General features: G+C 58.3%; 1 protein-coding gene across 1 annotated transcript in view; it reads right to left on the bottom strand.

The window, feature by feature from the left end:
• Window positions 1-23904, bottom strand: part of ITPR3 (inositol 1,4,5-trisphosphate receptor, type 3) — a 36037-nt gene that overhangs the window by 6465 nt on the left and 5668 nt on the right. Inside the window, exons 5-49 of the mRNA XM_009327461.1 lie at window positions 21118-21204; window positions 20771-20929; window positions 20540-20638; window positions 20331-20414; window positions 19234-19380; window positions 18771-18866; window positions 17475-17545; window positions 16747-16869; window positions 16472-16571; window positions 16026-16186; window positions 15175-15316; window positions 14771-14932; window positions 14453-14625; window positions 14206-14325; window positions 13861-14043; window positions 13525-13776; window positions 13093-13237; window positions 12790-12937; window positions 12284-12480; window positions 12006-12135; window positions 11662-11719; window positions 11287-11452; window positions 10957-11121; window positions 10673-10741; window positions 10086-10211; window positions 9789-9911; window positions 9410-9610; window positions 8788-9039; window positions 8572-8697; window positions 8151-8276; window positions 7918-8038; window positions 6980-7164; window positions 6695-6843; window positions 6406-6514; window positions 6141-6231; window positions 5730-5899; window positions 4881-5055; window positions 4614-4798; window positions 4042-4242; window positions 3320-3430; window positions 2909-3004; window positions 2539-2640; window positions 2160-2246; window positions 1355-1465; window positions 693-885 (exon numbers count right to left, since the gene is read on the bottom strand). Of these exons, the coding sequence (XP_009325736.1) occupies window positions 693-885; window positions 1355-1465; window positions 2160-2246; window positions 2539-2640; window positions 2909-3004; window positions 3320-3430; window positions 4042-4242; window positions 4614-4798; window positions 4881-5055; window positions 5730-5899; window positions 6141-6231; window positions 6406-6514; window positions 6695-6843; window positions 6980-7164; window positions 7918-8038; window positions 8151-8276; window positions 8572-8697; window positions 8788-9039; window positions 9410-9610; window positions 9789-9911; window positions 10086-10211; window positions 10673-10741; window positions 10957-11121; window positions 11287-11452; window positions 11662-11719; window positions 12006-12135; window positions 12284-12480; window positions 12790-12937; window positions 13093-13237; window positions 13525-13776; window positions 13861-14043; window positions 14206-14325; window positions 14453-14625; window positions 14771-14932; window positions 15175-15316; window positions 16026-16186; window positions 16472-16571; window positions 16747-16869; window positions 17475-17545; window positions 18771-18866; window positions 19234-19380; window positions 20331-20414; window positions 20540-20638; window positions 20771-20929; window positions 21118-21204 (6277 nt within the window). The remainder of the gene's footprint in view (window positions 1-692; window positions 886-1354; window positions 1466-2159; window positions 2247-2538; window positions 2641-2908; window positions 3005-3319; window positions 3431-4041; window positions 4243-4613; window positions 4799-4880; window positions 5056-5729; window positions 5900-6140; window positions 6232-6405; window positions 6515-6694; window positions 6844-6979; window positions 7165-7917; window positions 8039-8150; window positions 8277-8571; window positions 8698-8787; window positions 9040-9409; window positions 9611-9788; window positions 9912-10085; window positions 10212-10672; window positions 10742-10956; window positions 11122-11286; window positions 11453-11661; window positions 11720-12005; window positions 12136-12283; window positions 12481-12789; window positions 12938-13092; window positions 13238-13524; window positions 13777-13860; window positions 14044-14205; window positions 14326-14452; window positions 14626-14770; window positions 14933-15174; window positions 15317-16025; window positions 16187-16471; window positions 16572-16746; window positions 16870-17474; window positions 17546-18770; window positions 18867-19233; window positions 19381-20330; window positions 20415-20539; window positions 20639-20770; window positions 20930-21117; window positions 21205-23904) is intronic.

Below are 23904 nucleotides of genomic sequence, written 5' to 3'. Positions count from 1 at the left end.
CTCACTGCTCACGTCCTTCAAAACAACAGTGTCCTTGTGTTTTCAGCGCCAGTGCTCGGTCCCAGAGGAGACCCAGCCAGCAATCTCCCATCCATACTGGAAACTTGTTTCCTGCCAAATTCCTAAGATAGTTTTGACTGGATCTGCAAGTGTTTTCAGAGCAGCTACACTACTCCTTAGCTGCATCGCAGTATTTATAGTGCGACTCTTTATTGAGCTCCTGTTATTTTACACCGGGATTTCCGTTCTGATGCAGCCCTGAAAGCACCTAAGCAGGTCTGCAGGGCGCAGAGAAACAAGTTTTGTTTCCCATATGTAGCTGCTAGATCCTGGCTTAGGAGAAGGCAACTGAAAACAAATGAAGGGAGAGCTTTCCAGGGGAAAACACCCGCAGGTGTAATCCCAGGGAATGTGCTGTAAGATGCATTTCAGACTACCGAGGAACTGCACTAACAGGCATGGAGGAAATCCATCCCTGGGAACTCGATTAACCTCCACTCCCTGCAAACCGCCGAGTGTGGTGTGCTCTACAGAGCAAAGGGCACAAGGAGCTCAGAGATGTGATTTCCAGGCTGCTGCCAGGGTTCACAGCCCTTTCAAAGCAGGGCTGCCTCCTGTTTTCACAACGGGGGCTATTCGAAGTGCCCGTGCTGGCCGGAGGGACCTGAAGGGAAGGTCTGGTTTGCTCTTACTGCGCAGTTTCTTCTGCCATTCCATCTCGTTGTGGAGGAATGACGACTGGTCGAAGAAGTCACTGACTTTGCTGCCCTGCTCGTCCTGCTCCGTGGTGGTGAAGAGCCGGTACTTGGTCTCCTTGGTGAGGAACTCACAGATGCCAGGCACGGGGAAGATTATCTGCTCCATGCTTCGGTCCAGGCGCACAATCTGCAGGAAGCAAGGCAAAGGGCAGGGTGCCGTCAGAACCTGCTTTGGTTTCCTCTTTCCCAGACCCAGCTGTGCCCTCCTCTCGTATCACCGGCCACTCGCCTAATGCCACAAATTGGCCCAGCAAAGGCAGCCCTGGCTGTGCTGGAGGAAAGCTGAGCGCACGTGAACCCTTGCTGGCCCATCTGCAAGGGGATCCATGCTGGCAAGTGGGGCTGGGGCTGCCGAAACGGCTGCATCCCCGCTGCTGCGGGGAGAGAAAGGAAGGCTCAAGGGGGGGCAGCTCGTTCCCCCAGCTCCCCATGGGCTCTGCTAAAGCCACCAGCTCTCTGCAGAGCCAAGGGCCCGTCTGCTTCTTGCCAGCACAGGGATGGGAAGGCTCCTAGTGCAAAATAACGAGGCAGCTGGAGCACACGTGGGCTTCATTGACCATGTGCATACTGGCAACCCAACAGCTAACAGGTCTTGCCTCAATTTGGGATGTGTGTTTCTCGTAATACGCCAGCGGGTCCTCCTCTTCTTCCTGGACCGGGGCCGTCGACTTCAGCATTTGCGTCAGCTGCTTGTTATTTAGGCTGAGCTGGGATGCAGGGAGAGGGAGAGAGGATGAGAGTGGCCTCAGCCGGGGGAGTCAGGTCTAACTCTGCACTGACAACAGCGTTCCTCAAAATCTACCAAAGCTGATGAGGTTTCAGGGAAAAGCAAATGAATTAAAGCTTCCTAAAGGGGTACGAGCCCTCCCTGAGGTGACAGACATTCGATTCCCTGCAATAATTACATCCAAATGCTGCTAATCCACAAATTACAAATCAATGCCCATAAAACCCCAGGGAAATCATATTACTGCTGAATCTTGGTTGGGATTTAAGGTATGTAGGCAAGAAATGACGGCAAAGGACTCAGCTCTTCTTTTTCTGAAGGGAAGGGGAGAAAGCAGGTACCAGCAGGATCCCATCAGGGCCACCAGCCTGTCCCTGCGGCGAGCTGGACATTGCCCTATGGCTGAGCCTTTGTTGGGGAGCTCCGCAAATACAGCTCTCCGCAGCTTGGTTATAAAAGGTGCACATGCCTTTGGGCTTGTATTTTGGGCTACAAGGGCACTGATAAGTCTTTCTTTCTTTAGTCCCCCTGGGGAATACCAAAACCCATCAAATCTTAAACAACAAAACCCAGGGTGACTCAACAAGGGTGGGAGAAGCGGCTCTTTGCAGTCTCTGGTCAGGGTCGGGGCGGGTTGCGGGGGCTCTGCCTTCATTCCCGAGGCCCCTCCGTACCATGGACGAGATGCCCTCCTCCTCCTCCTCCTGGATTCGTTTCACCGGCTTCAGGAGCTGCTGCAGGGACTTGTTGTGTCGGGACAGCTGGAAAAGGCACAGCGATAGCCAGGTGAGCACAGGCTGGCGAGCAGCCACCGGCGCACACGGGAGCGGGACACGGGGTGCACAGGGGAGCGGGATGGCCGGCAAGCCCTGCGGGCTGCCTTTTCACAGGAGCCAAAAGCACATTTCCCAGCCATGCCTCCCCAAGGAGGCCAGCCTGGCTGGAGGAAATGTAAATAAATATAGAGAAAAATGTGCAAATCGGGGAGTGGGAGCCCAGCACAGCACGGGGACCCCAGCCTAGGAGGGACCCTGCTGTCACAGCTCTCAGTACCTGCAGCGCCAGTATATAAATGTTGTGGCCAACTTCCCGGGGCGAAACCTCAGCGTTTTCACACTCCTCCTCCTGCAGATAGGCCTTCTTAATCACGTCGACCTGGAAGGCAGCAGAGGGACAGTGAGCTTCTCCCCATCTCCTTGCCTCGGTTTCCTCCTCTGGACGTGAATGGCACTGGGAAAACCATTCTGCACAAGGATGCTTGTGCAGAAGGCGGTGACCAGCAGTATGGCAGACGAGATGGTTATTGGTTTGCAAACCAGAAACTGCATCAGGACCCGCAGGCAGAAGAGGTCCAGCAACGGGCCGGGGGGAGGCTGGGGGCTCACTGGGGCAAGGCTGGGGGTGTTTCACTGTCAGCCCTTACCAGTTCCTGCGGGCGGAGGCTGATGAGGATCCGCTCGGCGTTTTCGCTGTCGTGTCTGCTCTCCATGAGGGCCAAGAGGAGCTTGGAGGCATTGTCCTGGCAAGGAGAAGCCCTGGCTGAGGGGAGCTGTGCCCTGCCGCTGCCCAGGGCTTCTGTGTCGGCAGAAACGCCCCCCATGCACCAGTCAGCTGTAACTCCCCCGTGCTAGAGGCATCCGAGCCTCACATGGTGGAGATGCACCAGCCCTGTCCCACCAAGCCCACATGCTCCCACGCTCGAGGACCTGACGCATGCACAGTCCCCTGCTACAGTGGCCACCTCAACCCACAGCACACCCCACGGCCAGGCCAGCAAGCCCACGCAGTGATGCACACACGCGTGCTCACCATCCTAGCCCGAGGCTCTGCCTACCTTCAGCTGTAGGACCAGGTCCATCCGGTACTTGCAGAGGGGACTGATGTCATTAAGGATGAGGGCTGTGATGATGTCAATCCCGTTGGACTCGTGGGTCACGATGCAGCTCTGGGGGAGCAATGCAACGTGTTAGCCCACAGATTCTGCCAGTCCTCCCACCTTCACCCTCCAACACAGCCCAGGTCCGAAACGGTGCCCTGCCTACAGCACTGACCCTGCCTGATTACCTCCTGTCTCCCTGGAAAGGGCACCGTTTGCACCACTATATTATTTAACCCCCATTTGCATCACCATATTATGAGCAGTAGCTCATAACCCGTGCAGCATCCCTGTGCACCCTGGCATCCTCTGCTGTCCACGTTCTGCTCCTGTTCACACCCTGAAACCAAAAGCTGGCCCTGTTCCTGCTGCTTTCCCACACATCCCCTCCCCAAATCCTCCTTTGGGCATCCCCAATCAGCGGTGAAACGCCCCAGACACGCCGGGAATGACCCAGACCCTACAGGGATACCCACAGACCTGGTTCTCGTGGCAGGGCCCTTGGCAGTACTCGGTCAGGGTCTCCAGGGTCAGGGTGATGAGAAACCAAAAGCTGGCCCTGTTCCTGCTGCTTTCCCACACATCCCCTCCCCAAATCCTCCTTTGGGCATCCCCAATCAGCGGTGAAACGCCCCAGACACGCCGGGAATGACCCAGACCCTACAGGGATACCCACAGACCTGGTTCTCGTGGCAGGGCCCTTGGCAGTACTCGGTCAGGGTCTCCAGGGTCAGGGTGATGAGGGCCACATTGTACTCGTTGCTGCAGAGGCCCAGCAGCCCCAGCCCCCCCGTGGTGCTGCCGCACATGATGTCGAGGAACTGCAGTGTCTCGCACACCAGGTTGTAGTTGGTCTTGTTGTTCTGGCACCGGAGGAAGTTCTGTCGAGCAAAGCCTGCAGTTATGTGGCTGAGCGGCATCACTCTGATGGGGGGCACAGTCCTGATCCCCCTCCCGCCACCCCCTCCAGCTGCAGTTCGATGGAGAATTGGGCTGGGGCCACCCCTGTAACATACAGAACCTCCGAGAGCAGCACCCAGTCCCACAGACACAGTTGTGTCGTGAACAGCTCCTTCCACAACACCAAAAGTTATCCAGAAGGGATGGTGCATTTGCAGATGGGGAAACTGAGGCACAGAGTGGCTGGTGCAATGGCTTTTTGGACCAAATTGGGGCAGAGCCCAGCCTTCCCATGCCCCAGTCCCATGGCCTCTGTCCTGACCCCCAGACACTAGCAGCCCCCGTAACCAACCTGCAGGTCCCGGTTGTGGTTCTCACAGAGCAGTTGCAGGAATCGCAGGATAGGCTCCATGATCAGGACCGTCACCCCCATTTCGTTGTTCTGGCCCTGCTCCCCAGTGTCATGGCCCTTCCGACACCCCATGGCCATCGGGTATCGGGAGGGGGTGCCAGGCATCAGGAAGGTGTCTCCTCGTCCTAGAAAGCAATCCAACCTCGTTAGCATCGGACTATCTGACAAGACAGACATTGGCTCTACCAAGGGGACATGGCCCCATACCTTTGGTGCCAGGGTCAGGCTCGTCTTTGTCCTCACGAGGTTTGTTCCCGATGTCACTCATGTTCACAGACACCGTAGACTTGGTCTCCTGCTGCGCCTTCTTCATCCGGTCGTGTAAAACTTTGAAGAACTTCTCAGACTTCTTGTCGCTCGTCATGAGGTTGTAAAAGGATTTCTGGGAGGAGAGAGGACAGTCATTCAAGTCTCCACCATGGGGTCCAAACAGTCTCTGCCTGCCCCTCTGATTTGGTAGCCTCCAGCACTCAAGACCTCATCCGAGATAAAGTGGTGAGCAGGTTTATTTCCATGCAACAGCCCTGGACATCACAGTCCTCTTGGATCTACAGGGGTGGATCGTCCCCTGCCACTGTGCTCTCCTTTACCCTAAGCAGGGTTAGGGACAGAGCAAGCAGCAATTACAGCGGCTCCAGGCCCTGGAACCCTACTGTTTTTTTGCACGTACAATTTTTTGGCTTCCCTGTGATAAAGACTTCAAGACAACCCACGAGTTCTCACCCAAGAGCTGCAGCCCTGAGCCATTTTAGCAATACCCGGCAGAGGGCATCAGCATTGCTCCAGAAACAACCTGCAACAACCTGCCCTGATCCAGCCACAGAGCTGGAAAACTCAAAACCAGACAGATTTCTGCAGTTCCTCCTCTGGACGGCCAGCCACCACATGCAGCCAAACAGTATTTTGGCAACCTGTTGCCCAAGGGCCAACCCAGGACTGAAGACTGCCCTGCACCCACGTCTATCCAAGTGCTGGGACGGTTACAGTGCACGCATCAAACCGTGGCTGCCCAATCCCCCCGGGACTGGTGCCCACCGCGCAGTCGGGGCTCAGCACCTGGATCTCGGTGTTGCCTCCGTCCAGCAGCCGGATGGCAAGCAAGATGCTCTCTTGGAAGATCTTCTCGTTCTTGGTGTTCATGATGAGGTCAGCCACCAACTTGGTGGCCCCTTCTCGGTCCAGCCGGCACTGGACAGCAGCGATAGCGGACCAGTCCTGGTCTTGGCCTGCATGAGAGGACACGGACGGATGTGATGCTGTGGTAGTGCAGGAGAACGAGCGCAGCTGAATCACTGCCAGGGGCACCTCAGTCCCATCTCTTCATCTCCCCAAATCCTTTACTCCCATGGAGGTGGGGGCATGGCAACCAGCTCCAGACCTGATCCCATCATGGCTCGGGAGCCGGGAATTCGAGGTGTATGTGAGCAGCGCAGAGAGACGGGGAAGGCGCAGGAGAGGGGCGCTCACCTCCTCCGGCAGCATCCATGATTTCCCCTTTGGAGCTGGACTTCTTGTTCTGCAGGTAATTGTTCAGAAGCATTTTCCGCAGCAGGTTGCCCTGCCAAGACAAATAAATGTCACGAGTCTCCCAACGCCAAGGCCAGCACTGGAGCAGAACGAGGCTGAGCACCCGCGGGCTGCAGTGGGGAGGGAAGCACTGCCAGCCTGGGAAGCAGGGGCTGCACAGACAAGGAGCAGGGCTGAGGATGTGCCATGGGATCACGGTGCTCACCCTCTCGCCGTACTTGTTCCTCTTCACCAGCATCTGCTGCAGCGTCCTCAGCACCTTGATGCACAGCTTCTCCTCCGTCTCCATGAGGTCCTTGGTGTGCTGCACCAGCCTGGCACAGCAGACCCACCGTCACACAGCCGAGAGGGACAAGGGGGTCCCCCAGGGAACCATCCCCGCCATCCCTCCAGGCTGCAGGCATGAACCAGGATGCACAGCCCCTAAACAATGAAGGTCACCAGCCCTTCCCAGCACTCCCAGCAACCCCTGGGCAATTGCAAAGCGTCCTCACTTGGACAGGAAACCTCCGCTCTCGCATCGCTGAAACGCCTCCGTCCCCTCCATGAAAAGCAGCTCTGGCCGGTGGAGGACATCCACCAGGACAGACAGCTCAGCCTCCACCAGTGGTTTCAAGCGATCCTCCAGGGCGTTGATGATGTCCTACAAGTCACAGCACACACCTTTAGGGCCAATGCATGCCTAGGAGACACGAGCACGGGAGAGGGACCCCTGCAACGCCAGCGCCTTCTTGCTATCATGCACTGATCCATGCCATCCCCGCCTCCCTGCCCCATACCTGCAGCTTCTCTATGATATTCTTGTAGTCCCACTGGTTGGGGGTGGTGGAGACGCGGGGGAAGGTCCGCGTGGCCGTCTTGTAGCTGGACGTGTTCCTCTGCACGGTGCTGGTGGAGCTGCTGTTGAGCAGGGAGCTGACGTGGGCGTCCAGGTCCATGGGCAGCGCAATGGAGCGGCTCTTGGCTGCAGGAGACGGAGCCAGGGTTGGGGACAGCCATGACCCAGCCCACCCCATCGGCTGGGTCCTACCACACCACCTTGGGCCGGGCACCCCTTCACCGGCTCTTCATTTGCAGCAAAGAAGATTTGGGTTAAATTCAAGAGTAAACTCCTCCAGGCTAGTAAGGGGTGGAGTGTTTCCATCCACCCCTCCACACTGCAGCACAACATTGCCCACAGCCCTCCCAGCCCAAGGTAGGATGGAAAGAGGCACCACCTCCAGTTTTTGGTTGGGAAAGCCCAGCATGGAGATGTTGTAAGCACCCTGCCTCAAATTACAAAGGGAAATCCCCACCCAGTGTCTAACCACCGAGCAATCCTTTCCACACGGTGACTCAGTGCTAACAACCCTTGCCCTGAGTCAGGCAGCCACAAGCAGGCTGAGGGCAAAGTCCTGGCGAGGGAAAACCACCATAAATGCTGGCTTTGTTTCCAGGCCCTTCACCAGCAGGGACACACCAGGGATCTCCCAGTCAAGCCCAGGCTTCGGTTATCCCCACGCCACCCTGGTCACGCCCGGAGATGCAGCTCAAAAAAAAAGCACATCCCAGAGCCAAACCTCCCCATTTCCAGCTGGCAGCCTCTCCCCGGGGCACCCTGCCAAGACCTGCAGTAGGGACGATGGCTCTTGCTCGCTGCCGGAGCAGAAGCAGCCAAGGGTGGCTGCATCCTCCTGGTCGGTGGGGAACAGAGCATCACTCTGGCGTGGCTCCTTACCGACCATGGCCAGCGTGCGGATGCAGGCTTCCACCGAGCTCTTGTGCTGCTGCTGCAGCCAGGGGCACTCCAGCAGCCTCATGGTGGACTGGAGAAGCTGCACCACGATGGTCTGGTGGGTCTGAAGGAGAGAGCAGGCAGGTATGTATCAGTGCAAGGTGTGTCCAGACCTTGTTTCGGGGGGCTCGATGAGCTGCTTTCCTCCCCGAGCCATGGCCTGTCCATGTTATTACCTGCAGCGAGGTGCTGTTCTCTGAGAAGGGGGAGCTGAAGAATGCATTGATGGTGTCCAGCACCACCGTCAGCACGTACTTCTCCAGCGTAGGGTCTGGCAGGCGTTTCTCTCGCTTCTTGCACATCTGTGAGGAGAAAGGAGGATGCTGATGGCACCAGAGCGAGATGAGCACGTGTCCTGGCTGGATGCTGCTGGCATACAGCACTGCTGGGACCCTGCTGAGCTGAAGGATGGGGCTGGTGATACAGCTCCTGGGTCTACACCAGAAAGCCCTGACTGCTCCCCAGCCCCTAGTGTGGCAGCTACACAAGTCCCCATGGTGCCCATGCCCCAGGTCTGGCTCCTCAGGACCCACCTTACCCCTTCCGATCCACCAGCCATTGCTGCTGTGTCCCTCCCACCCAGCCCTCCCCACGCACGCGGGCCATGTCCAGGGTGAAGTTCTCGAAGAGAGTCCAGATGTGGTTGCTGGTGTAGATCTCCTTCATCTCTACCTCCGTGTCCACGTAGCAGTGGTTGACGAAGTTCACGTAAGCCATCTTCACCTGCCGGGGAGGGAGAGGGGGCACAGGCACCGTCAGGAGAAGGCAATCAGTGCAAAGCCACCGGCCCCCTCCCCGCTGGGCAACCCGTACCTCCGTGATGCAATCCTCATGTGTCACCACCCGCACCACGTCCTCCAAGGGCAGCAGAGACGTGCACTTGATCTCTGTGTAGACGTTCTTGCCCTCGGCGCAGGCAGCCAGCAGGTCCACCAGTGAGATGTGGTACATCAGCGGGCTGTTCTCCTCCACCCCATCCCTGGCCGCTGTCATCATCTCCAGAAGGGTGGCCAGTGAAGCCTTGTCGTTGTAGAAAACCACCACATCATCCCCAGCGTTGGTGAGCTGCAGGGAAGGGTCAGTGGTCACCGCTCCAGAGAAGGAGGGTCAGAAACCTCGCAAGGCAGAAAGCGGTGTCCTCTGCAGCGGGGCGATGAGAGGCAGCAGGCGGTGAAGGGTGAAAGGGCCGTGCATTTAAAGGGAAAACCAGGCATTTGCAGTGCAATCAAAAAATCACAGCTTGTGGGACTCCAAAATGGTTATTAGCTCTTGGACCTTGCATTAAGCTCCTGGAGATGTTTCCTACTCCAGGGAGAAGCCAGCATGGCTGGGAAGGCTCTTCCCTCAAGGAAGAGGCCAACCGTGCACCTCCCAGGAGCCATGCCCTGCTACGCCCCACGCTCATGCCCCACAGGCGGGTGGGAGAGGTGCTCACCTCAGTCATGATCATGTCCTGGCACTTCTTGACGTACTTGCCCTCAGCCTTGATGATGGTGTGCAGGAAGTCAAGGTACTGCACGTGGCGGCCGTGGGTGGCCACGCAGTGGATGAAGTGCTGCGGCACCGTCTCGTTGATCTCTGAGCAGAGCTGGTAGTTGTTGAGGAAGATGTGCTGCATCGTCTCAGCCTCCAGGAGCTGCGGGACCAGGGGAGCAGAGTGAGGCGGGGGGGTTGCGAGGAACAGCCTCCCCTCCTGCCCTGACCCTTCCTCTCCCAGGGTCTCCTCCTGGCTTTTGTATCTCTTGCTCTCAGTACTGAAGTCTCTCCCTCCCTGTGCTGCTGCCTGCAACTGCCCTTCGGTCCCCTCTCCTCACCCCTGGGGTCAGGAACAGGTTGAGGTGTTTGTGCAGCAGGGCCTGGTTTTCCTGATTGCCAGCACAAAACTTCTGCAGGAACTGGTGGGTGAATTTCAGGATCTCCATCATCTTGGCATCACCCTGAGGAAGGGCAGAGAAGAGAAATACCCAGAGTTGGCGAGGGATGGAGAGCAGCAGCAGTCTGCTGCCCCTCCTGCCCTGCCCAGCTGCAGGACCCAGCCATGTAGGGGGGTCCCCACATCCCCCACCCCTTGCCCTGGGCACTTCAGGACCAGCCAGCTTCTGCCCACCCACCTTCTCATAAGGTATCTGCAGCAGATCCAGCATCACTTTGTGGGCATCCATGTTCTTCAGAAGGCGTTGCTGCTTCTTACGCACTTGCTCTCCGACCCCGCACATCTTATTCAGCCGTTCCAGGATCTGGGAAGAGAAGGACCATGGCAGGGGGGAATTGAGCCTAGGAGCCCATCAGGATGGTCCACCAGCACTGGGGGCTTGCTTGCAATCCAGATGTGCCCTCCATAAACCCAGGTGCTCCCTGCATCGCTCGCAAATCTTGGCACCCCCCTCAGAAATCCTCCTTGCAGTGCCATGCAGAGAGCCCTCGTACCCGTCACCAACCCTCTCCCCTCCAGTCTCCCCAGTGCAAGGCTCACTCGCGAGCCCTGGGGATGTAACAGGGCTCCTCCTTGCGCTGAGCTGGCAGGAACAAGCCCTGGCTTGGACTCGTTTCTACTGAACCACAGGAGAGCTTGGAAATCCTCCCCCATGATTTCACCCTTTCCCTTCTTGCTGGTGCGCCCGTGCCAGCCCAGGCCAGGCAGACGTGGCTGGCCATGCCTCCAGGAACAGCCCTGGGGACAGGATTCGGTCTCACTTACCCCCTTGACTATCTGATAGTTCTCACTGCTCTTCTCTCCTGGAGCAATGACCTCTTCGTCGGCAGCATGCTGCAAGGGGACAGAAACAGCACCAGGGTCCCACTGCACCTCTCCAAAGCCTGGGGCACAACTACACCCTGCAGGACCCTCCCTGACCCTCCTCTTCCAGGGAGAGGGGTGCATGGCCCATCGAGAGGCGTCAGGTGTCGGACTGAAGCAAGCTGCACCTCTGCCTCCCACTCCTCTCCTGCCCCAGTTCCCAGGGTCTGGCTCAGGGCTCTCACCTCTTTCTTCTCCTTCTTGTTCCCCTCCACCGTGCTGTCCCCTTTGCTGCTGCCCTTCTTGTCCACCCAGAGCTCCGATTTCTCCACCATAGTGCGGAGTTTGTCCAGCTCTGACTTGATCACCTTGTAGTTCTCGACATCCTGGGCTGAGATCAGGAGCTGAACCTGCAGCGACATTCCCAGGGGTTTCCAGTTTGGGGCACGAACCCCATTCCCCTCCTCTTCCAGACCTCCATCCCAAGAAAAGGGGCCAGGACCCATCCCATGTCCTGCACCCACAGCCAAGTGTGGACTTAGAGGTACTCCAGAGCAGCGTCCCACCAGAGTTACCTGTTTGAAGGTGTGCAAGACCTCCTGCCTCTGGCTGAAGTGCTTGAAGAGGAGCTGCAGGGAGCCGGAGATGAGCGGCGGGTAGTCGTGCATCGTCAGGTGGATCAGCACCCGCAGAAACATCCTCCCTCCCTCGTCATCCACCTCTAACATGCTGCTCGTCTTCCTGAAGCCGGGACGAAAGCGCTTGGCGTTAGCAGCCATGTGGGAGCTTGCGTGCACTCAGTCACCCCTCGGGGCTGATGGGGACAGCTGCATTAGCCTTTAGAGCCTCATCTTCCTCGTCACCTGCAGCTTTCAGCCTCGGCAGTGTGGACAGGAGAGGAAGAGCCCTATGGCCAGGCTAACTATGCACCGGAGGGGGCAGGGACTCACCCCACACCGAACATGGCTTCTGCGTGCTCGCCGATCCGGTCCAGGTTCATGGCTGCAGCTGAAGGGAGAGGAAAGGGAGATGAAAGGGGCGGCCAACGTGATCCCTGTGCGTTGGCAGAAACCCGCAGGCACCAACCCAGCTCCCTGGCCCCTGCTCCGAGCATCCACGACAGACACAGGACACCTCATCCCATCTGCACAAACTCCAATCCCCCCCCATGCTCCCTGCCAGCAGCAGCGGCGGGTGGAGAGCTGCTGGAGCTGTCACCTCCGCCGCCTGTGTGTCCCCAGCCTGTGGGGTTTGCTGAGTTGAAGGTGTACCAGGAGCAAAGTGGAAGAGTTACTTGTGGAGTCAAAGGCTGGAGCCGTCCCATCAGCCGCACTGTCCTGCATGGGGTAGACTTCCACAAACTCCTTCTTGAAGACAGAAAGCAGGTAGGAAATCCTGTAGTCCAGCCGCACGTTCAGGATGAACTGACAGCAGTGAAGAAGAAAGCAAAAGTGAGTGCCCTCTTCATGTCAGCTCTCTCTGCATCAGAAAACCATGTCCTCCCCAAACCACCCCATCCCACAGGTCCCACCCACAGCTCCACGATGCTTCTCCCTCCCCACCGGCTCCAACCTGCAATATCTCCAGGATCTTCAGCTTGGTCTCCATCACCACAATGTTCTCATTCTCAATGCTCCTCCCTCTGTCCACTTGCTCCGGGGCAGACCCGGCGCTGAGGCTCGGGGGGCTGAAGATGGACTGTTTCCTGCTCAGCACCATGGTGGACATCATCTGCCCAACGCCCTGGATTGACCTCCGCACGTTCTTCCCTACAGAGGCAGCCACAGGGGGCAGAGTTAACGCAGATGGAAAGGGAGGTGGCAGAGGACCAACGGAAGGACCCACTTAGACTGGAAAATGCTGTAGCTATTAATCAGAGAACGAGTAGGAGGGACTGGCCATTTCTCTGGCATGGCCAAAGGCTCAACACCTCTTGTCTCCCAGTGCAGACCCAGCCAAAGCTTCCATGTCAGCAAACCAGCGGCTTGTTTTCTTGCTGCCAAAACTGGAAAGCACTGGGCAGACCATGGAAAACCCCTTCCTGCAGGACCATGCCTGGTTATGGAGCAGGGACTCACCCGTCACCTCGTCGTTGTAGACCGCCTGCATCATCAGCTGGGGATTTTGGACGCAGTCGATGATGCCCAGCAGTGTCCGCGTCAGGCGCAGCAGCTCGCTGAAGCTGTAGAAGCCGAAGTAGATGAGGTTGTGGGCAAGGCTGACGACCTGGGGAAGGACAAGGCAACTCCAGACCTCGCCGTGCTCGGGGCTGAGCAGGATAAACAGACATGGGGGAGAGGGATGCCAGCACGGCCACCCTCGTTGCAGAGAGTGCAGCAGCCAAACCGTGTTGCATCCTGCATCGTGCCAGTGACTCGCACCTCGAAGGTAAGCTTGTTCTTCTCCTCGTTGGCGAAGGGCACCGCCTCGCTCACCACGTTGTTGAGATAGTCCTCCACGAACTCCATGGTGCTGGCAAACTTGTTCTTTTTGTCATCGCGTGAGACGTTGAGGTTGGAGTCGTAGCTGCGAGGGGAGATGGTGAGGGTGAGCTGGATGGCAGCGAGTCTCCTCGTATCCAGCCTGGAAGGAGCACTGTCCAGGCAGCTGCTGAGCCATCACGGCCAGAAGTGATGCTCTTGACTGTGATGGAGCCCACTTCCTTCTGAGGGCTGAGACCTACTGAAGTCACTCCACAAATGCCCCCCTCCCAGTCCCTGCTAAAGCCAAGCCAGTCCCTGCACTGGGTGACATCTGCCATCCCATCTCCTGCCCTGTCCCTCAAAGCCGCTGCAAGCCCCTACGTGTCTCACTCTTTGATCGTGATGGCCGTGGGGATCTCGGTCCAGAGCCGTGCAAACTTCACAGGCATCACCAGCTCCTGGGGGTCCCTGTCCACATGCACGTGCAACATGAGGTGGCAGAAGGACGCCCGGAGATCGAAGGGCAGCATCTCATCTGCCATGCAGAGGAAGATCAGGTCCACACCCAGCTGCTGGGAGATCTCCTTGATGGCCAGGTACTGGCGATCCAGGCACATGCGGGCAAAGAGCTTCAGCTGGTACCTGCCCAGGGACGAGGGGGAGATGGAGTGAGGCCATGCAACCCTTACACCCTCACCTGGAGAGAAGATGCCACGGGATCGTCACCTGTAGTAGCTGAGGACATTCTCATCATGGGCATTGCCAGCCCGGGCCTCCTGTGCCAACTGCCGGATGCTTTTCTCATGGTGGTCATTGTTCTTGTCTGTCCAGGTGAGCCAGACCTCCTCCTCTGAGTACTCGATGCTCAGGTACTCATGGGTCTGGGACATCTCCTTCACCGGCCTTAGCCTAGGACAGAAGAGAGGTAAAACGGGAGATGCTCCCGTGGACAGGGAGCGGCTGCACCTCGAGGGGTGACGGGGGTTTTACCAGGGCACTGCGGGAGCTGGTGGAAGGTAGGGCCAGGCACCAAACCCCGAACGTGGAAAACCTCTCCCCTTGGCTACTCACTCCGTTTTGATGAGGATGTCACTGTTCTTTGGGTCCAGCACGCACTTGCAGATCAGCTCCTGGGTGACGGGGATGGCAATGTGGTTGGACACGCACAGGTCCGATAGGTAGTCCAAAAACCTACAGAGCAGAGACAGCTCGCTGTGAAAGGGCGGTCCACGGGGGCTCTCTCCACCTCTGGTCGAGGCACATCCCACCCATCACGCAGCACAAAGCCCTTTGGGACAGGGCCTTTCCAGACACACACCGTGGCTCGCGGTTCTTGCGCACCAGGCTGACGAAGGTCTCCACCTCCGTCTTCGTGATGTGCTTCTCCAGCAGCTTGCGGTTGTTGTGCAGCAGGGCCGTGATGGTGTCCTCGGCGAGGATGTCATAGCCGATCTGGGACTGCATCATGCCGAACTGCTTGGCAATGTGCTCCTGGAGCGGGCAGAGAGGCGGTGAGTGCACGGGGCTGGGTGTTGGAATCTGGCAATGCCCCCCTGCCCCACCGAGACCTCGGCAGCCCCCCAGGGCTTTGCACCATGTGGCGGGATGGGGGCTCCCCCCATCACCCCCCATGCACCTGGTTCTTGCGATAGTCCTCCTGGGAGTGCCGGAGCACACGGTAGCACAGCCGAAACATGTACTGGTAGGGAGCATTTTTTTGGTCCGACAGCTCTTCCAGCCGCACTAGGGGCCCTTCCCCGCCCTTGTCCTTGAAGGGAGCTTTCAGGATCCCAAAGATCTGCCCAAAAGCAGAGATGATAAGTGCTGTGTCACCCTCCACACCATCACCCCCATGCACGGCTGGACACCAGCCATGCTTGCCAGGACGGCTTGGTGCCGGCTGGGGCATGAGCTGGAGACCAGCTACACCTCCTCCATGGGGGTTCCCAGATCACTGGACTCCAGCGTGGCCCTGGGCAGCGCAAGACATCTCTGCAGGACCTCAGCCTTGCTCGGATGCAGGGCCCCGAGGCCATTCACCTGCTTCAGGATGTTCTGCTCCCGCATCAGCTTCTGCCGCTCCCGGTTGGGCTTGGTCACCACGATGTCCAGCACGTTCTGGCCATTGTTGGGGACGTCGCTAACGAAAAACACCAAGTCCTCGAGCAGCTGGATCACGAACCTGCAAGGGGGCATGGTGCAAGTGGGCTGGGGGGGCTGCTCACCCACCCCACACAGCCCACACAGACTCGGGTCCCTGCAATGATGCATCCCGGCACATTTTGGAGGTCCCAAGAGCCGACATTCAGGGCTCAAAAGACTGCCAGGGAAGGTGCCGGCCGATCCTCCCCTCCCTGCTAGAGGTTAATGGCTGCCCTGAAGCCAGAGGTTTTACAGCCCCTATGGTTTCTAAGGAAACTATATGTGCCAGGGTAAATGCCAGGGACCTTCGCTCGTGATTCATGCCAGGGATTTTGCATTTAACGCCTCTGCACCCTTAGTCACCTTTGCGGGACCCACGCAGGGCGGGCTGGCAGGGCGGAAGTGGCTCACTCTGTCCCACGGGGGATCCGTGTTTGCTCAGGAAGCACCGAGAACCCACCCACCTAAAAATAATACTGTGACTAACCCAGCTGCCCCTATCGTGGGGCCATCTCTCAGCCCCTCGGATATTTTTCTAGCAGCAAAGGAGGGGCTACAGCGGGGCTGCGGCGTTATCTGGTTTCCTTGCCAGACTCCTGGGAGAAGCAGGCGTTGATTTGGGTTGTGGGAAGGAAAGCAAGACAGTCCTGGCACCAAGACCCAGGCAGGGGCCTCATCCTGCAGCGATCCTGGAGAGACCCTGGAGGGCCCCAGCACAGCCCCATCTCCCAGGGGAAATGACTTTTTACCTCCGGTCGTTCTGGCTGAGAAAACCTTCATTCATCTTCTCCACCACATTGGCCAGCATCGAGCTGGCGTCGTTAGCAAAGTCCAGGTCCCGGATCTCAGACACGGGCACGGAGACGATGGCGAAAGCTTCTTTGTCTTCTTTGGTGGGGCACGTGCCCAGCTGGGAAGCAACGGGGAAGCAGCATCACAGACAGGGCAATGCCGAGCACGTCCCCACCATCCACCCCGGGTGAAGTCAGTGACCCAGTTTGTCCTCACGAGCAGGCCTGGGGTGGGCTCTAGGTTACTGGGATAGGCTCTAGGCTGGTGTCCAGCCACTCGCTTGGATCATCAGGGTATTTCAGTCGCTGGGTAAAGCCTGGGTGCTGGATGGGAAGGAGCATGCTAAGAGCTATTGGGGCACAGGGGATAAATCCACGCACGGGAGGAGGGAGCGGGGCCGTACCATGAGGCGAATGGGCCTCTCCTCATCGATGTCAATGGGCACATTGGTACTCTGGATCCAAGTGTTGGTGCAGAGGTGGCGCAGCCTCACGTAGGAGTTCCTGCAAATGGCACAGTGTCCTGGTGAGCGATTCCCACACGGACACACCAGCACCCACCATTTCTCCCAACGCTCAGCAAAGCCCCCCCAAGAACAGACTTGCCAAAATTTCACACCACGCAATTAAGCCTCCCTTCTTTATTTCAATCCCTCCATGGCAACGTGTGCTCACGTACCGCGGGACGAAGGAGTCCGTCTTCTGCAGCGTGGTAGGGTCCAGCTCGAAGAGGGAGGCGATGTCATTGCCGTGGGGCACAGCCACCAGCCGGTATTTGATCTTCTCCCCCGTGTTCCTGCGGCTGCAGGGCCGCCCCCGCCTGCACCAGGGAAAGCGGCTTTGAGCCCGGTACGGGGCGGCCGCCCCGCCGAGCCCAGCCTCCCTGCGCACACGGCACCGGAGGAGACACGCAGCGGCTACGCTCAGAGCAGAAGCTTTTGCTCGGATGCCGGGCTGAGCCTCGCAGCGCGGAGACGCACGAGGGGCTGCAAGAGCACAAGCACGGCATGATGCACCTGAGCTACGAGGCCACCCCTTCTCCAAACCTCACCAACGGCAAAGAGGAAAAAAACCCCCTGAAAGTCCAAATCTCTGTTCTACCAGCACTTCCCCGTGGCCTGGGGATCCAGCATGCACTGGGACCCCTCCAACAGATTTCAGCAGGGTCCTCTCGCAAGCGGGCCATAGGGATGCTACTCTACAGTGCGGGGCGCGGGGATGCTCTGCTGGGCAGCGGGACAGCCTCCAGCCGCAGCCTCGGCACCAAGCGGGACCCAGCGGCACAGCGCGGGCACTGTCCCCGCAGCAGGCTCTGTCCCCGCAGCAGGCTCTGTTTCGGGGCATTTCCCTGCTTTCAGGCAGAGTCTAAGAGACGGCATGATTTCAGGCAGCAGCATTTCTGCTAGCGAGGCTGCAAGACAGCTCACCGTGGGCGCTGCTTTGGGCTCAGCCACGTCTCCTTTATAACTTGGGTTTTCCTGAAAAGTTAAAGAGGGAGATGAAAGACAGCTATCAGTCCTCCCACTCGGTCCCTCCAAAACCCTGAGCATGGGGTGTTATCTCTATTCCTGCCTTCCTTGATCACATCGCAGAGAGAGGAAACCTGCCCAGATGGGGCTGGAGGACGTGACCCATACCCAGTGCACAGCGCTCCGTCCCCGAGGACCGGGACGGGGTGAGCCCTGGCGAGCAGACCCGGGGCTCTGTGTTGCAGCAAGACGAGCTCTTGCTGTAAATCCCTCGAGGCCCCAGGCTGAGGTCTCAGTGAGCAACACAAGCCGGGCAGCACCAGCCTGGGATGGGGATCATTCTGTGATCTTCTTTTCTCTGCAGAAGATGTCACCCGAGTGTCTTTTGGTTTAAAGCAGCCATTTCAGAGCCCCAGTATTTGCTGTTTGCCATCGTGCCAGTGGTGGAAGGGGCCCTGGGGGCTGCCTTTGGTTGTCTTCTCCAGCTAGGGAGCACTTTTGGCACATGGTGCACCAAGACCCCTCCCTGGTACATCCCTGCTCCCCTGGCAGCAGGGTGTAACACTGTCTTTCCCTTGGTCCTGGCAGCTCATTTGTGTCATATAAACCACATTACCTAAGTGCAGAAACCTCTTTGTGCCTCTATCATGAGGCCTTGAGCTGGCCTTAAATGGGAGGAAAAAAATTTGGCAAATGATGGTTCCAGGCCCAGATTTTGTCTGCACCCTCCCCAGGCAAGGACAGCCCTGGATGCTGCTGTGGACCAGAGGATAAGGATGGGCAAAACCTGATCAGGAACAGTTAAACGCAGCAGGATGAATTATCTCCCGCTTCCATCTTACCAGGAGGTTGTGCCAGTACAGTCGCTTGGCCCAGAGAGAGCAAATAGAGGAAAACCCTGGCCACCCCCTCCTGCCCCTCCGGGCCAGAAGAGGAAGGAGCCAGGAACAACAGCAATTTTGGCAAGCGAACCCCTGTACCATGGGGGTGGGAGACTTCAGGGGGGAAAGCCTAGCCCTGCAAACGGGCAAAAGACGATCATGCTCACAGCCCCGGCGCCAATGCCTCCTGCGAGCAAGGAGGAGCCGTAGAGGCCCAGGGCAGGAAGGCTCCAAAAGCAAACTGGAGCAGGGCCAGAGGCAATCCTGGGCATCGCAGCTCTGTCTAAGGGCAGGTGGGCACTGCCTTTGCAAAGGCAGGGCAGGTCTCTGCATCCCCCTGCTCACCCCCTTACCTCCGCTGCCAGGTAGTTGCCCGTGGCGAGGTGCTTGAAGGGGACAAAGCCGTTCCAGTGCCCGGCTCCCCCTCGGCACGGGTCGTGGTGGACCACCTGCGAGAAGCAGAGGAGAGCTCAGCCGGTGGCGCCCGCGGGGAACCGGGGTGCCGCGCCTGCCTCCGAGCCTCCGCTGACCCCAGGCAAACACGCCGGTGATAAGAACCCCATCCTATCTCAAAGGCAGCCGCGAGCAAATATACTTGGGGCGCAGAGCTCAGACAGACACCGATGCCCATCCACCAGCAGCTGCGGTTCCCAGTGCTCTCATGGAACTTGAGCCTTGTGCTGGCTTTCACCAGGGTAGTCAGGCTACCAGAGGTGGAAATGTATAGAAATAACCACTGCTTCTAGCACAACCCCCCCGGTGAAAGTGCAGCAACCCACAGAGGTACCCCCAAAGCTCCATCCCCTCGCTGCTCACCTCCACCTCCCACAGGGCGTTGGAGCTGGTGGCCGAGGTGGCCGACTGTCTCAGCGTGGTGCGGAGGAAGACGTGCAGCTTGCCTTTGTACTCGTCGCAGGTGAGAAACTTCTCCTGCTCGGCGTGGAAGAGCCTCACCACATCCCCCTGGCACCAGGACACAGCGGTGAGACCCAGGGATGTGGCTCTCCTACGAACTGACGCAGCTCCTCCTGTGACCCCCCACCCTGCAAGGGGATGGGATCCCCCCATACATGGTCCAGAGAAGAGCACAGCTCCCAGCCGCGGCACGGCAGGACCGCGGGAGCCCGGGCATCACAGGGCACCATCAGCTTTTCCAGTCCTACCTACCTGAGCTGTGCTAAAACCTGCCTCTAGCAGCACAAATGCCCCTCTAAACCCAGGGAAGGTCACCTTGCATGGGCACGGGACACCCTGCGCTCCGCAATGCCATCGCCCCGTTTACTCATGCAAGTCACTTCTCTCTGCTTCCCCTCCCTGGGCTGTAAAATGGGTGCAAACCAACCATTTTACACCCCTGGCGCGGGCAGAGGCCCCGCTCACCAATGCATCTAAGGCATCAGCGCCCTGGGGAGGAGGATGCAGCGGACGCGGGAAGCCGGGGACAAGTGTGGTGCCTGGGGACGAGGGTCTGCAAGATCATAACAATATCCATCCAGCTGCTTCCTGGAGGACCTCAGCCCCGAACAATAGCTCCACAGGGAAAGTTCCTTTCGCAGGCAACAGCCAGCCCTGCTGCACAGCTAAACAGCTGAAAATTGTCCTCGCAGCTAGAAGCCACTGCTGGCACTACGTGTGCCTCATATTGTCCTCGAGAGCCAATTTAATACAATAAGGCAGAGGGTAATTTCATGCCCCCCTGGGTACCTGCTGCCAGGAGATACCAAAATATCCAACTCTATCTCGCTGTTAAGTTCTCCAAGTGACAAATTCTCCTAGAAATTAAGGTCCTAAAGACAGGATCTCTTTCCTCTGCCCTTGTCACACAGCCAAACGGCTGTTCACGTGTCCTGCCCCTGCAGGGGACCGGGGCCGGGTCCCTGGAGCCCACTGTGTCCCAGAACCTCCTTCCTTACCCCTTTCAGCACTTCCTCCATGTGGTCACAGAACTGCATGAAAAGGTTGATTTTCCAGCTGGTGTTACAATTGACCGAGTTCACCTAAGGAGCAAGAGAGCGCGGTCATGATCCCTGGGACAAGGAAATAAAGGAAAAAAAAGGAAAAAAAAAAAACCAGGCAAGCCCTAAAAGCCAGACCCTGCACAGGCAGCCCAGCCTCCCCGTACCTCCTTGCAGCCAGCGTTGTCAGCAAGCTCGTAGTTGCTGGCATGCAGCGGCTGCCCGGCGTTGACAGGGTTCAGGATGACTTTGTCTCCCACGACTACCTGGGGAGCAAAATGAGAAAGGAAGGAGCGAGGATGAGACCGGGAGCCTGGCGGGGAGGTGAGCCCTGGCACGTGGCACGCACGGTGCTTTCTGCACAACTTAATTTGGGGACTTTTTGGCCCCGCGCTCACGTTATCTCCATTGCTCCTCAGCTTCCAGAAGGGCTGGATGAAGAGCCAGGATCCCTCGTTGCCGGTGGCATCCAGCGTCACCCGCATGGCATTTTTCTCGAGCAGGGCCGGCAGCCGCTTGTTCACCGTCAGGTACTTGTTGCTCTTCATGTGGAGGAGCTGGAAAGGTGAACGCCAGGGTGAGCTGTGGTGGTACAGCCCCCCACGGTCCCCAGGGCTGCCCGTACCCAAGAGTGATCCCGTGAGCCCCTTCCCAGCAGCTGCCTGACTCAGATGTGCTGGATCTGTGCATCTCCCCCCAAAACCCATCGGCCGAGCACAGAGGAGAGGAGAGCGAGCACCCGTACCTGTATGACGCTGCCGTATTTCACCACGTCGCCATGCACTTTCTTGTTCTCTGTCTCGTTCTGCTTCTGCTCCATCTGGGCCGCATGCTGAACGCCGAAAGAAGAAGAGCTGAGTGTAGTAGCACCCTCCTCACTCCCCAGGAGCAAGCCCCAGAGGGGCCACCTGCACCCTCGACAGCATGGACCAGACCTACAATATGGTCCTCAGTGTCTGAGAGCTCAGCCCTGGACCACGATGCAGCCCTCAGCTGCCGTATAAAGTCCATGTGAGCTTTAAACCAAGGACTTAGAAATTAGGACAGGGACAAAATGGCACCGAAATTCCCCAAAAACCCCAGCAGGTCTTATGGGACAGCACCAAAAGGAGACTCTGTGCACAGGCCAGGGACTGGGGCAACGTACCCATCTCAGCCCTGCTGCAGCAGGGCCGTGGGCTCCCAGCAGCACCGAGACCAAAAAGCAAAAGGCTCCGTGCCGGCAGTGCCATGCCCGGAGACGGCTGCAGGTCCAGACCTGCTGCAGTGGATGTGGCAGGATGGGTCCCCACCGGCCAAGGTGCTCCAAGAGTGGATTGCTCAGCACTGCTTGCAGCCCCCCTCTCCAAAACCACAGACATTTTCCGTGCGGTGGCTCTGGCAGTCGGAGGAGTGATGTTGACATACATGGAGCAAGGCAGGAACTTGCTCCCGCAGCGGATCTGTCTGGGAATGGCAAGGGCGCGCCAACGGCCCCAGCACCAGCCCGCGCAGTGCCAACCCAGTGCTCCCCTGCAGCCGGGATGGGAAACAGCAGCAAGGGATGGAGCTGGGCGAGCATCTACCCTTTTCCATCCTGCTTTCACCCCCTTTCACCTAAGAGCAGAAGGAATTGGTAAACACAGCTGGAATCGCAGCCCCACACCCTGCGGGAGGATGGGGGCAGGTGGTGAGTGCCCGAGCAGGCGATGCCGGGGCTTTGAACGCGCCTGGCACGCACTGTGGCAGTACACACCCTTCGCTCTTTTGAATGTTGCCACCACTCTAGTTAACTCTCGGTCCCCACGCAGCTCTGGGTGCCACCCGGGGGTTGCAAGCCCCATGGTGGTGGCTGCTGCCATCAGGAAAACAAACCTGCTGCCAAGAAATCCCGCACTGATGTAGAGCTGGGAGTTTAACAACAACCCCATGGAGCAACACGGCTCTGGCGAGAGATCCAGCACCGCCGCATGTCCTAGATCTGTGTCCAGATCTAAGCTCCTCCCTTGCCGAAAGCCAGTGGGGCCGGGAGCGGGAACCGTCTGCCCTGAACACGCAAGCCCACGGGGGCTGATGTTCCCAGTGTGTCCCTTGGATGGGACGGGGTCTGTCCCCAAGCCATGGCAGGATGGGGTGTCAGGGATGCACACAGGGGTGGGCAGCCCGGGAGGGTGCAGGGAGGATGGGGAGACATCAGCAGAGCGGGAGGAAAGCCTCCACGGCATGTCTGCACTGCATCTGGCTGCACCTACAATTAGTCAGCCGAGAAAACACCAAGCCTTAAATCCACTTAAAAACAACAGCACAAGAGCACGAGCTCGGAAAGGCAACCGTGGGCATCGCAGACGGTTGAGCAGGGATTCTCCGCTCGAGACCCGGGCTGCTTCTGCTTCAGGAAATTAGCTCCGTGGGTTAGAAGATGTTTTCAGCCTGCGGGAGACGCTGATAAATTGCAGCCTGGAGTCCAGCATCCTGCCAGGACGTCCAGGGGCTTCGCGGCAGCACAGGCAGCGTTTTGCAGAGAGCTGCCTCCCTGCGCAGGCTCCCCCAGCACTCGGCTCCGGATATGCGGGAGCATTTGCCAAAAGGGCAACACCAGGAGCAGCGGAAAGGAGCAAGGAAATGACAGAATCTCTTTAAGACAAATCTTAACCAAGGTGCAATCAATCAGGCTCAGAAATGAGCCTCTCTGTCCAGTCATGGCCAGTACAGCTGTCGACATTACAAGTTACAGTCTAACCAGAGCGGTAAAATAGTGTTTCCATACACCAGCGACCATGTACAGCTGGACATGGCAGGAGGCACCGACCTTGTCCCGGCATCTCCGAACCAAGCCGGGACGCCCTGTCCGGACACTGCATCAGACCTCGCTCCCCAAAGGCAAAACCGGGGGACCTGTGGGGCCGGGGCTGGGCTTGAAGCCTGACGAGGAGATTTAATGAATCTCTCCTGAGCTTCAGTTTTATGAATCATCCTCGGGGCCTCGCCAGCTGTCTGAGCCGATTATGCAATGTTTAACATGGGCCTTTTCCAAACCTCATGGAAGTCAACAGGAGCCTTTCTCTTCCACAGCCCTTTGGAGCAGGTCCTGGCCACAGTAGCTCCCTCTTCTGTGCCAGGCACGCCTGGGTGCTGTGGGGGATGCGGGGCTGTGCTCTCAGAGCACCTCTCCCTGCTCTGCCATGGGCTCCTCTGCAAAAGGAGCATCAGAAGGGCTGAGACAGCAAAAGCTGGGCACGGCGGCGAGGGTGGAAAGGCAGGCGGATATCACCTCTCATCCCAAAAGCAGCATTGCTACCTTTCCTTCCTCTCCTGCTCAGTCCCCTGGATCCTTCTCTGCAGGTCTTCCCTGGGACACCTCCCTCGCACTGGGAGCAACAAAATCATCTGTGGCTCCTTGGTCGCTGCTGTATTCCCCCTGCACTGACACGGCACGGACCAAGCCTGGCCGTGCCACGCTGCCCAGGGCTCCCCGCTGCACCAGGGGCACACGTGCAGGCATGGAGTGAAAGCTCCATCAGGAGCCTGTGGCAGGATCCAAAGTTCAGGTGCT

The sequence above is a fragment of the Pygoscelis adeliae genome, unplaced genomic scaffold (genome assembly GCF_000699105.1).
Source record: "Pygoscelis adeliae isolate BGI_AS28 unplaced genomic scaffold, ASM69910v1 Scaffold197, whole genome shotgun sequence".
Lineage (NCBI taxonomy): Eukaryota > Metazoa > Chordata > Aves > Sphenisciformes > Spheniscidae > Pygoscelis > Pygoscelis adeliae.
Note: the sequence above shows the minus strand (reverse complement) of the source record. Positions and strands in the feature narration are given on the sequence as shown.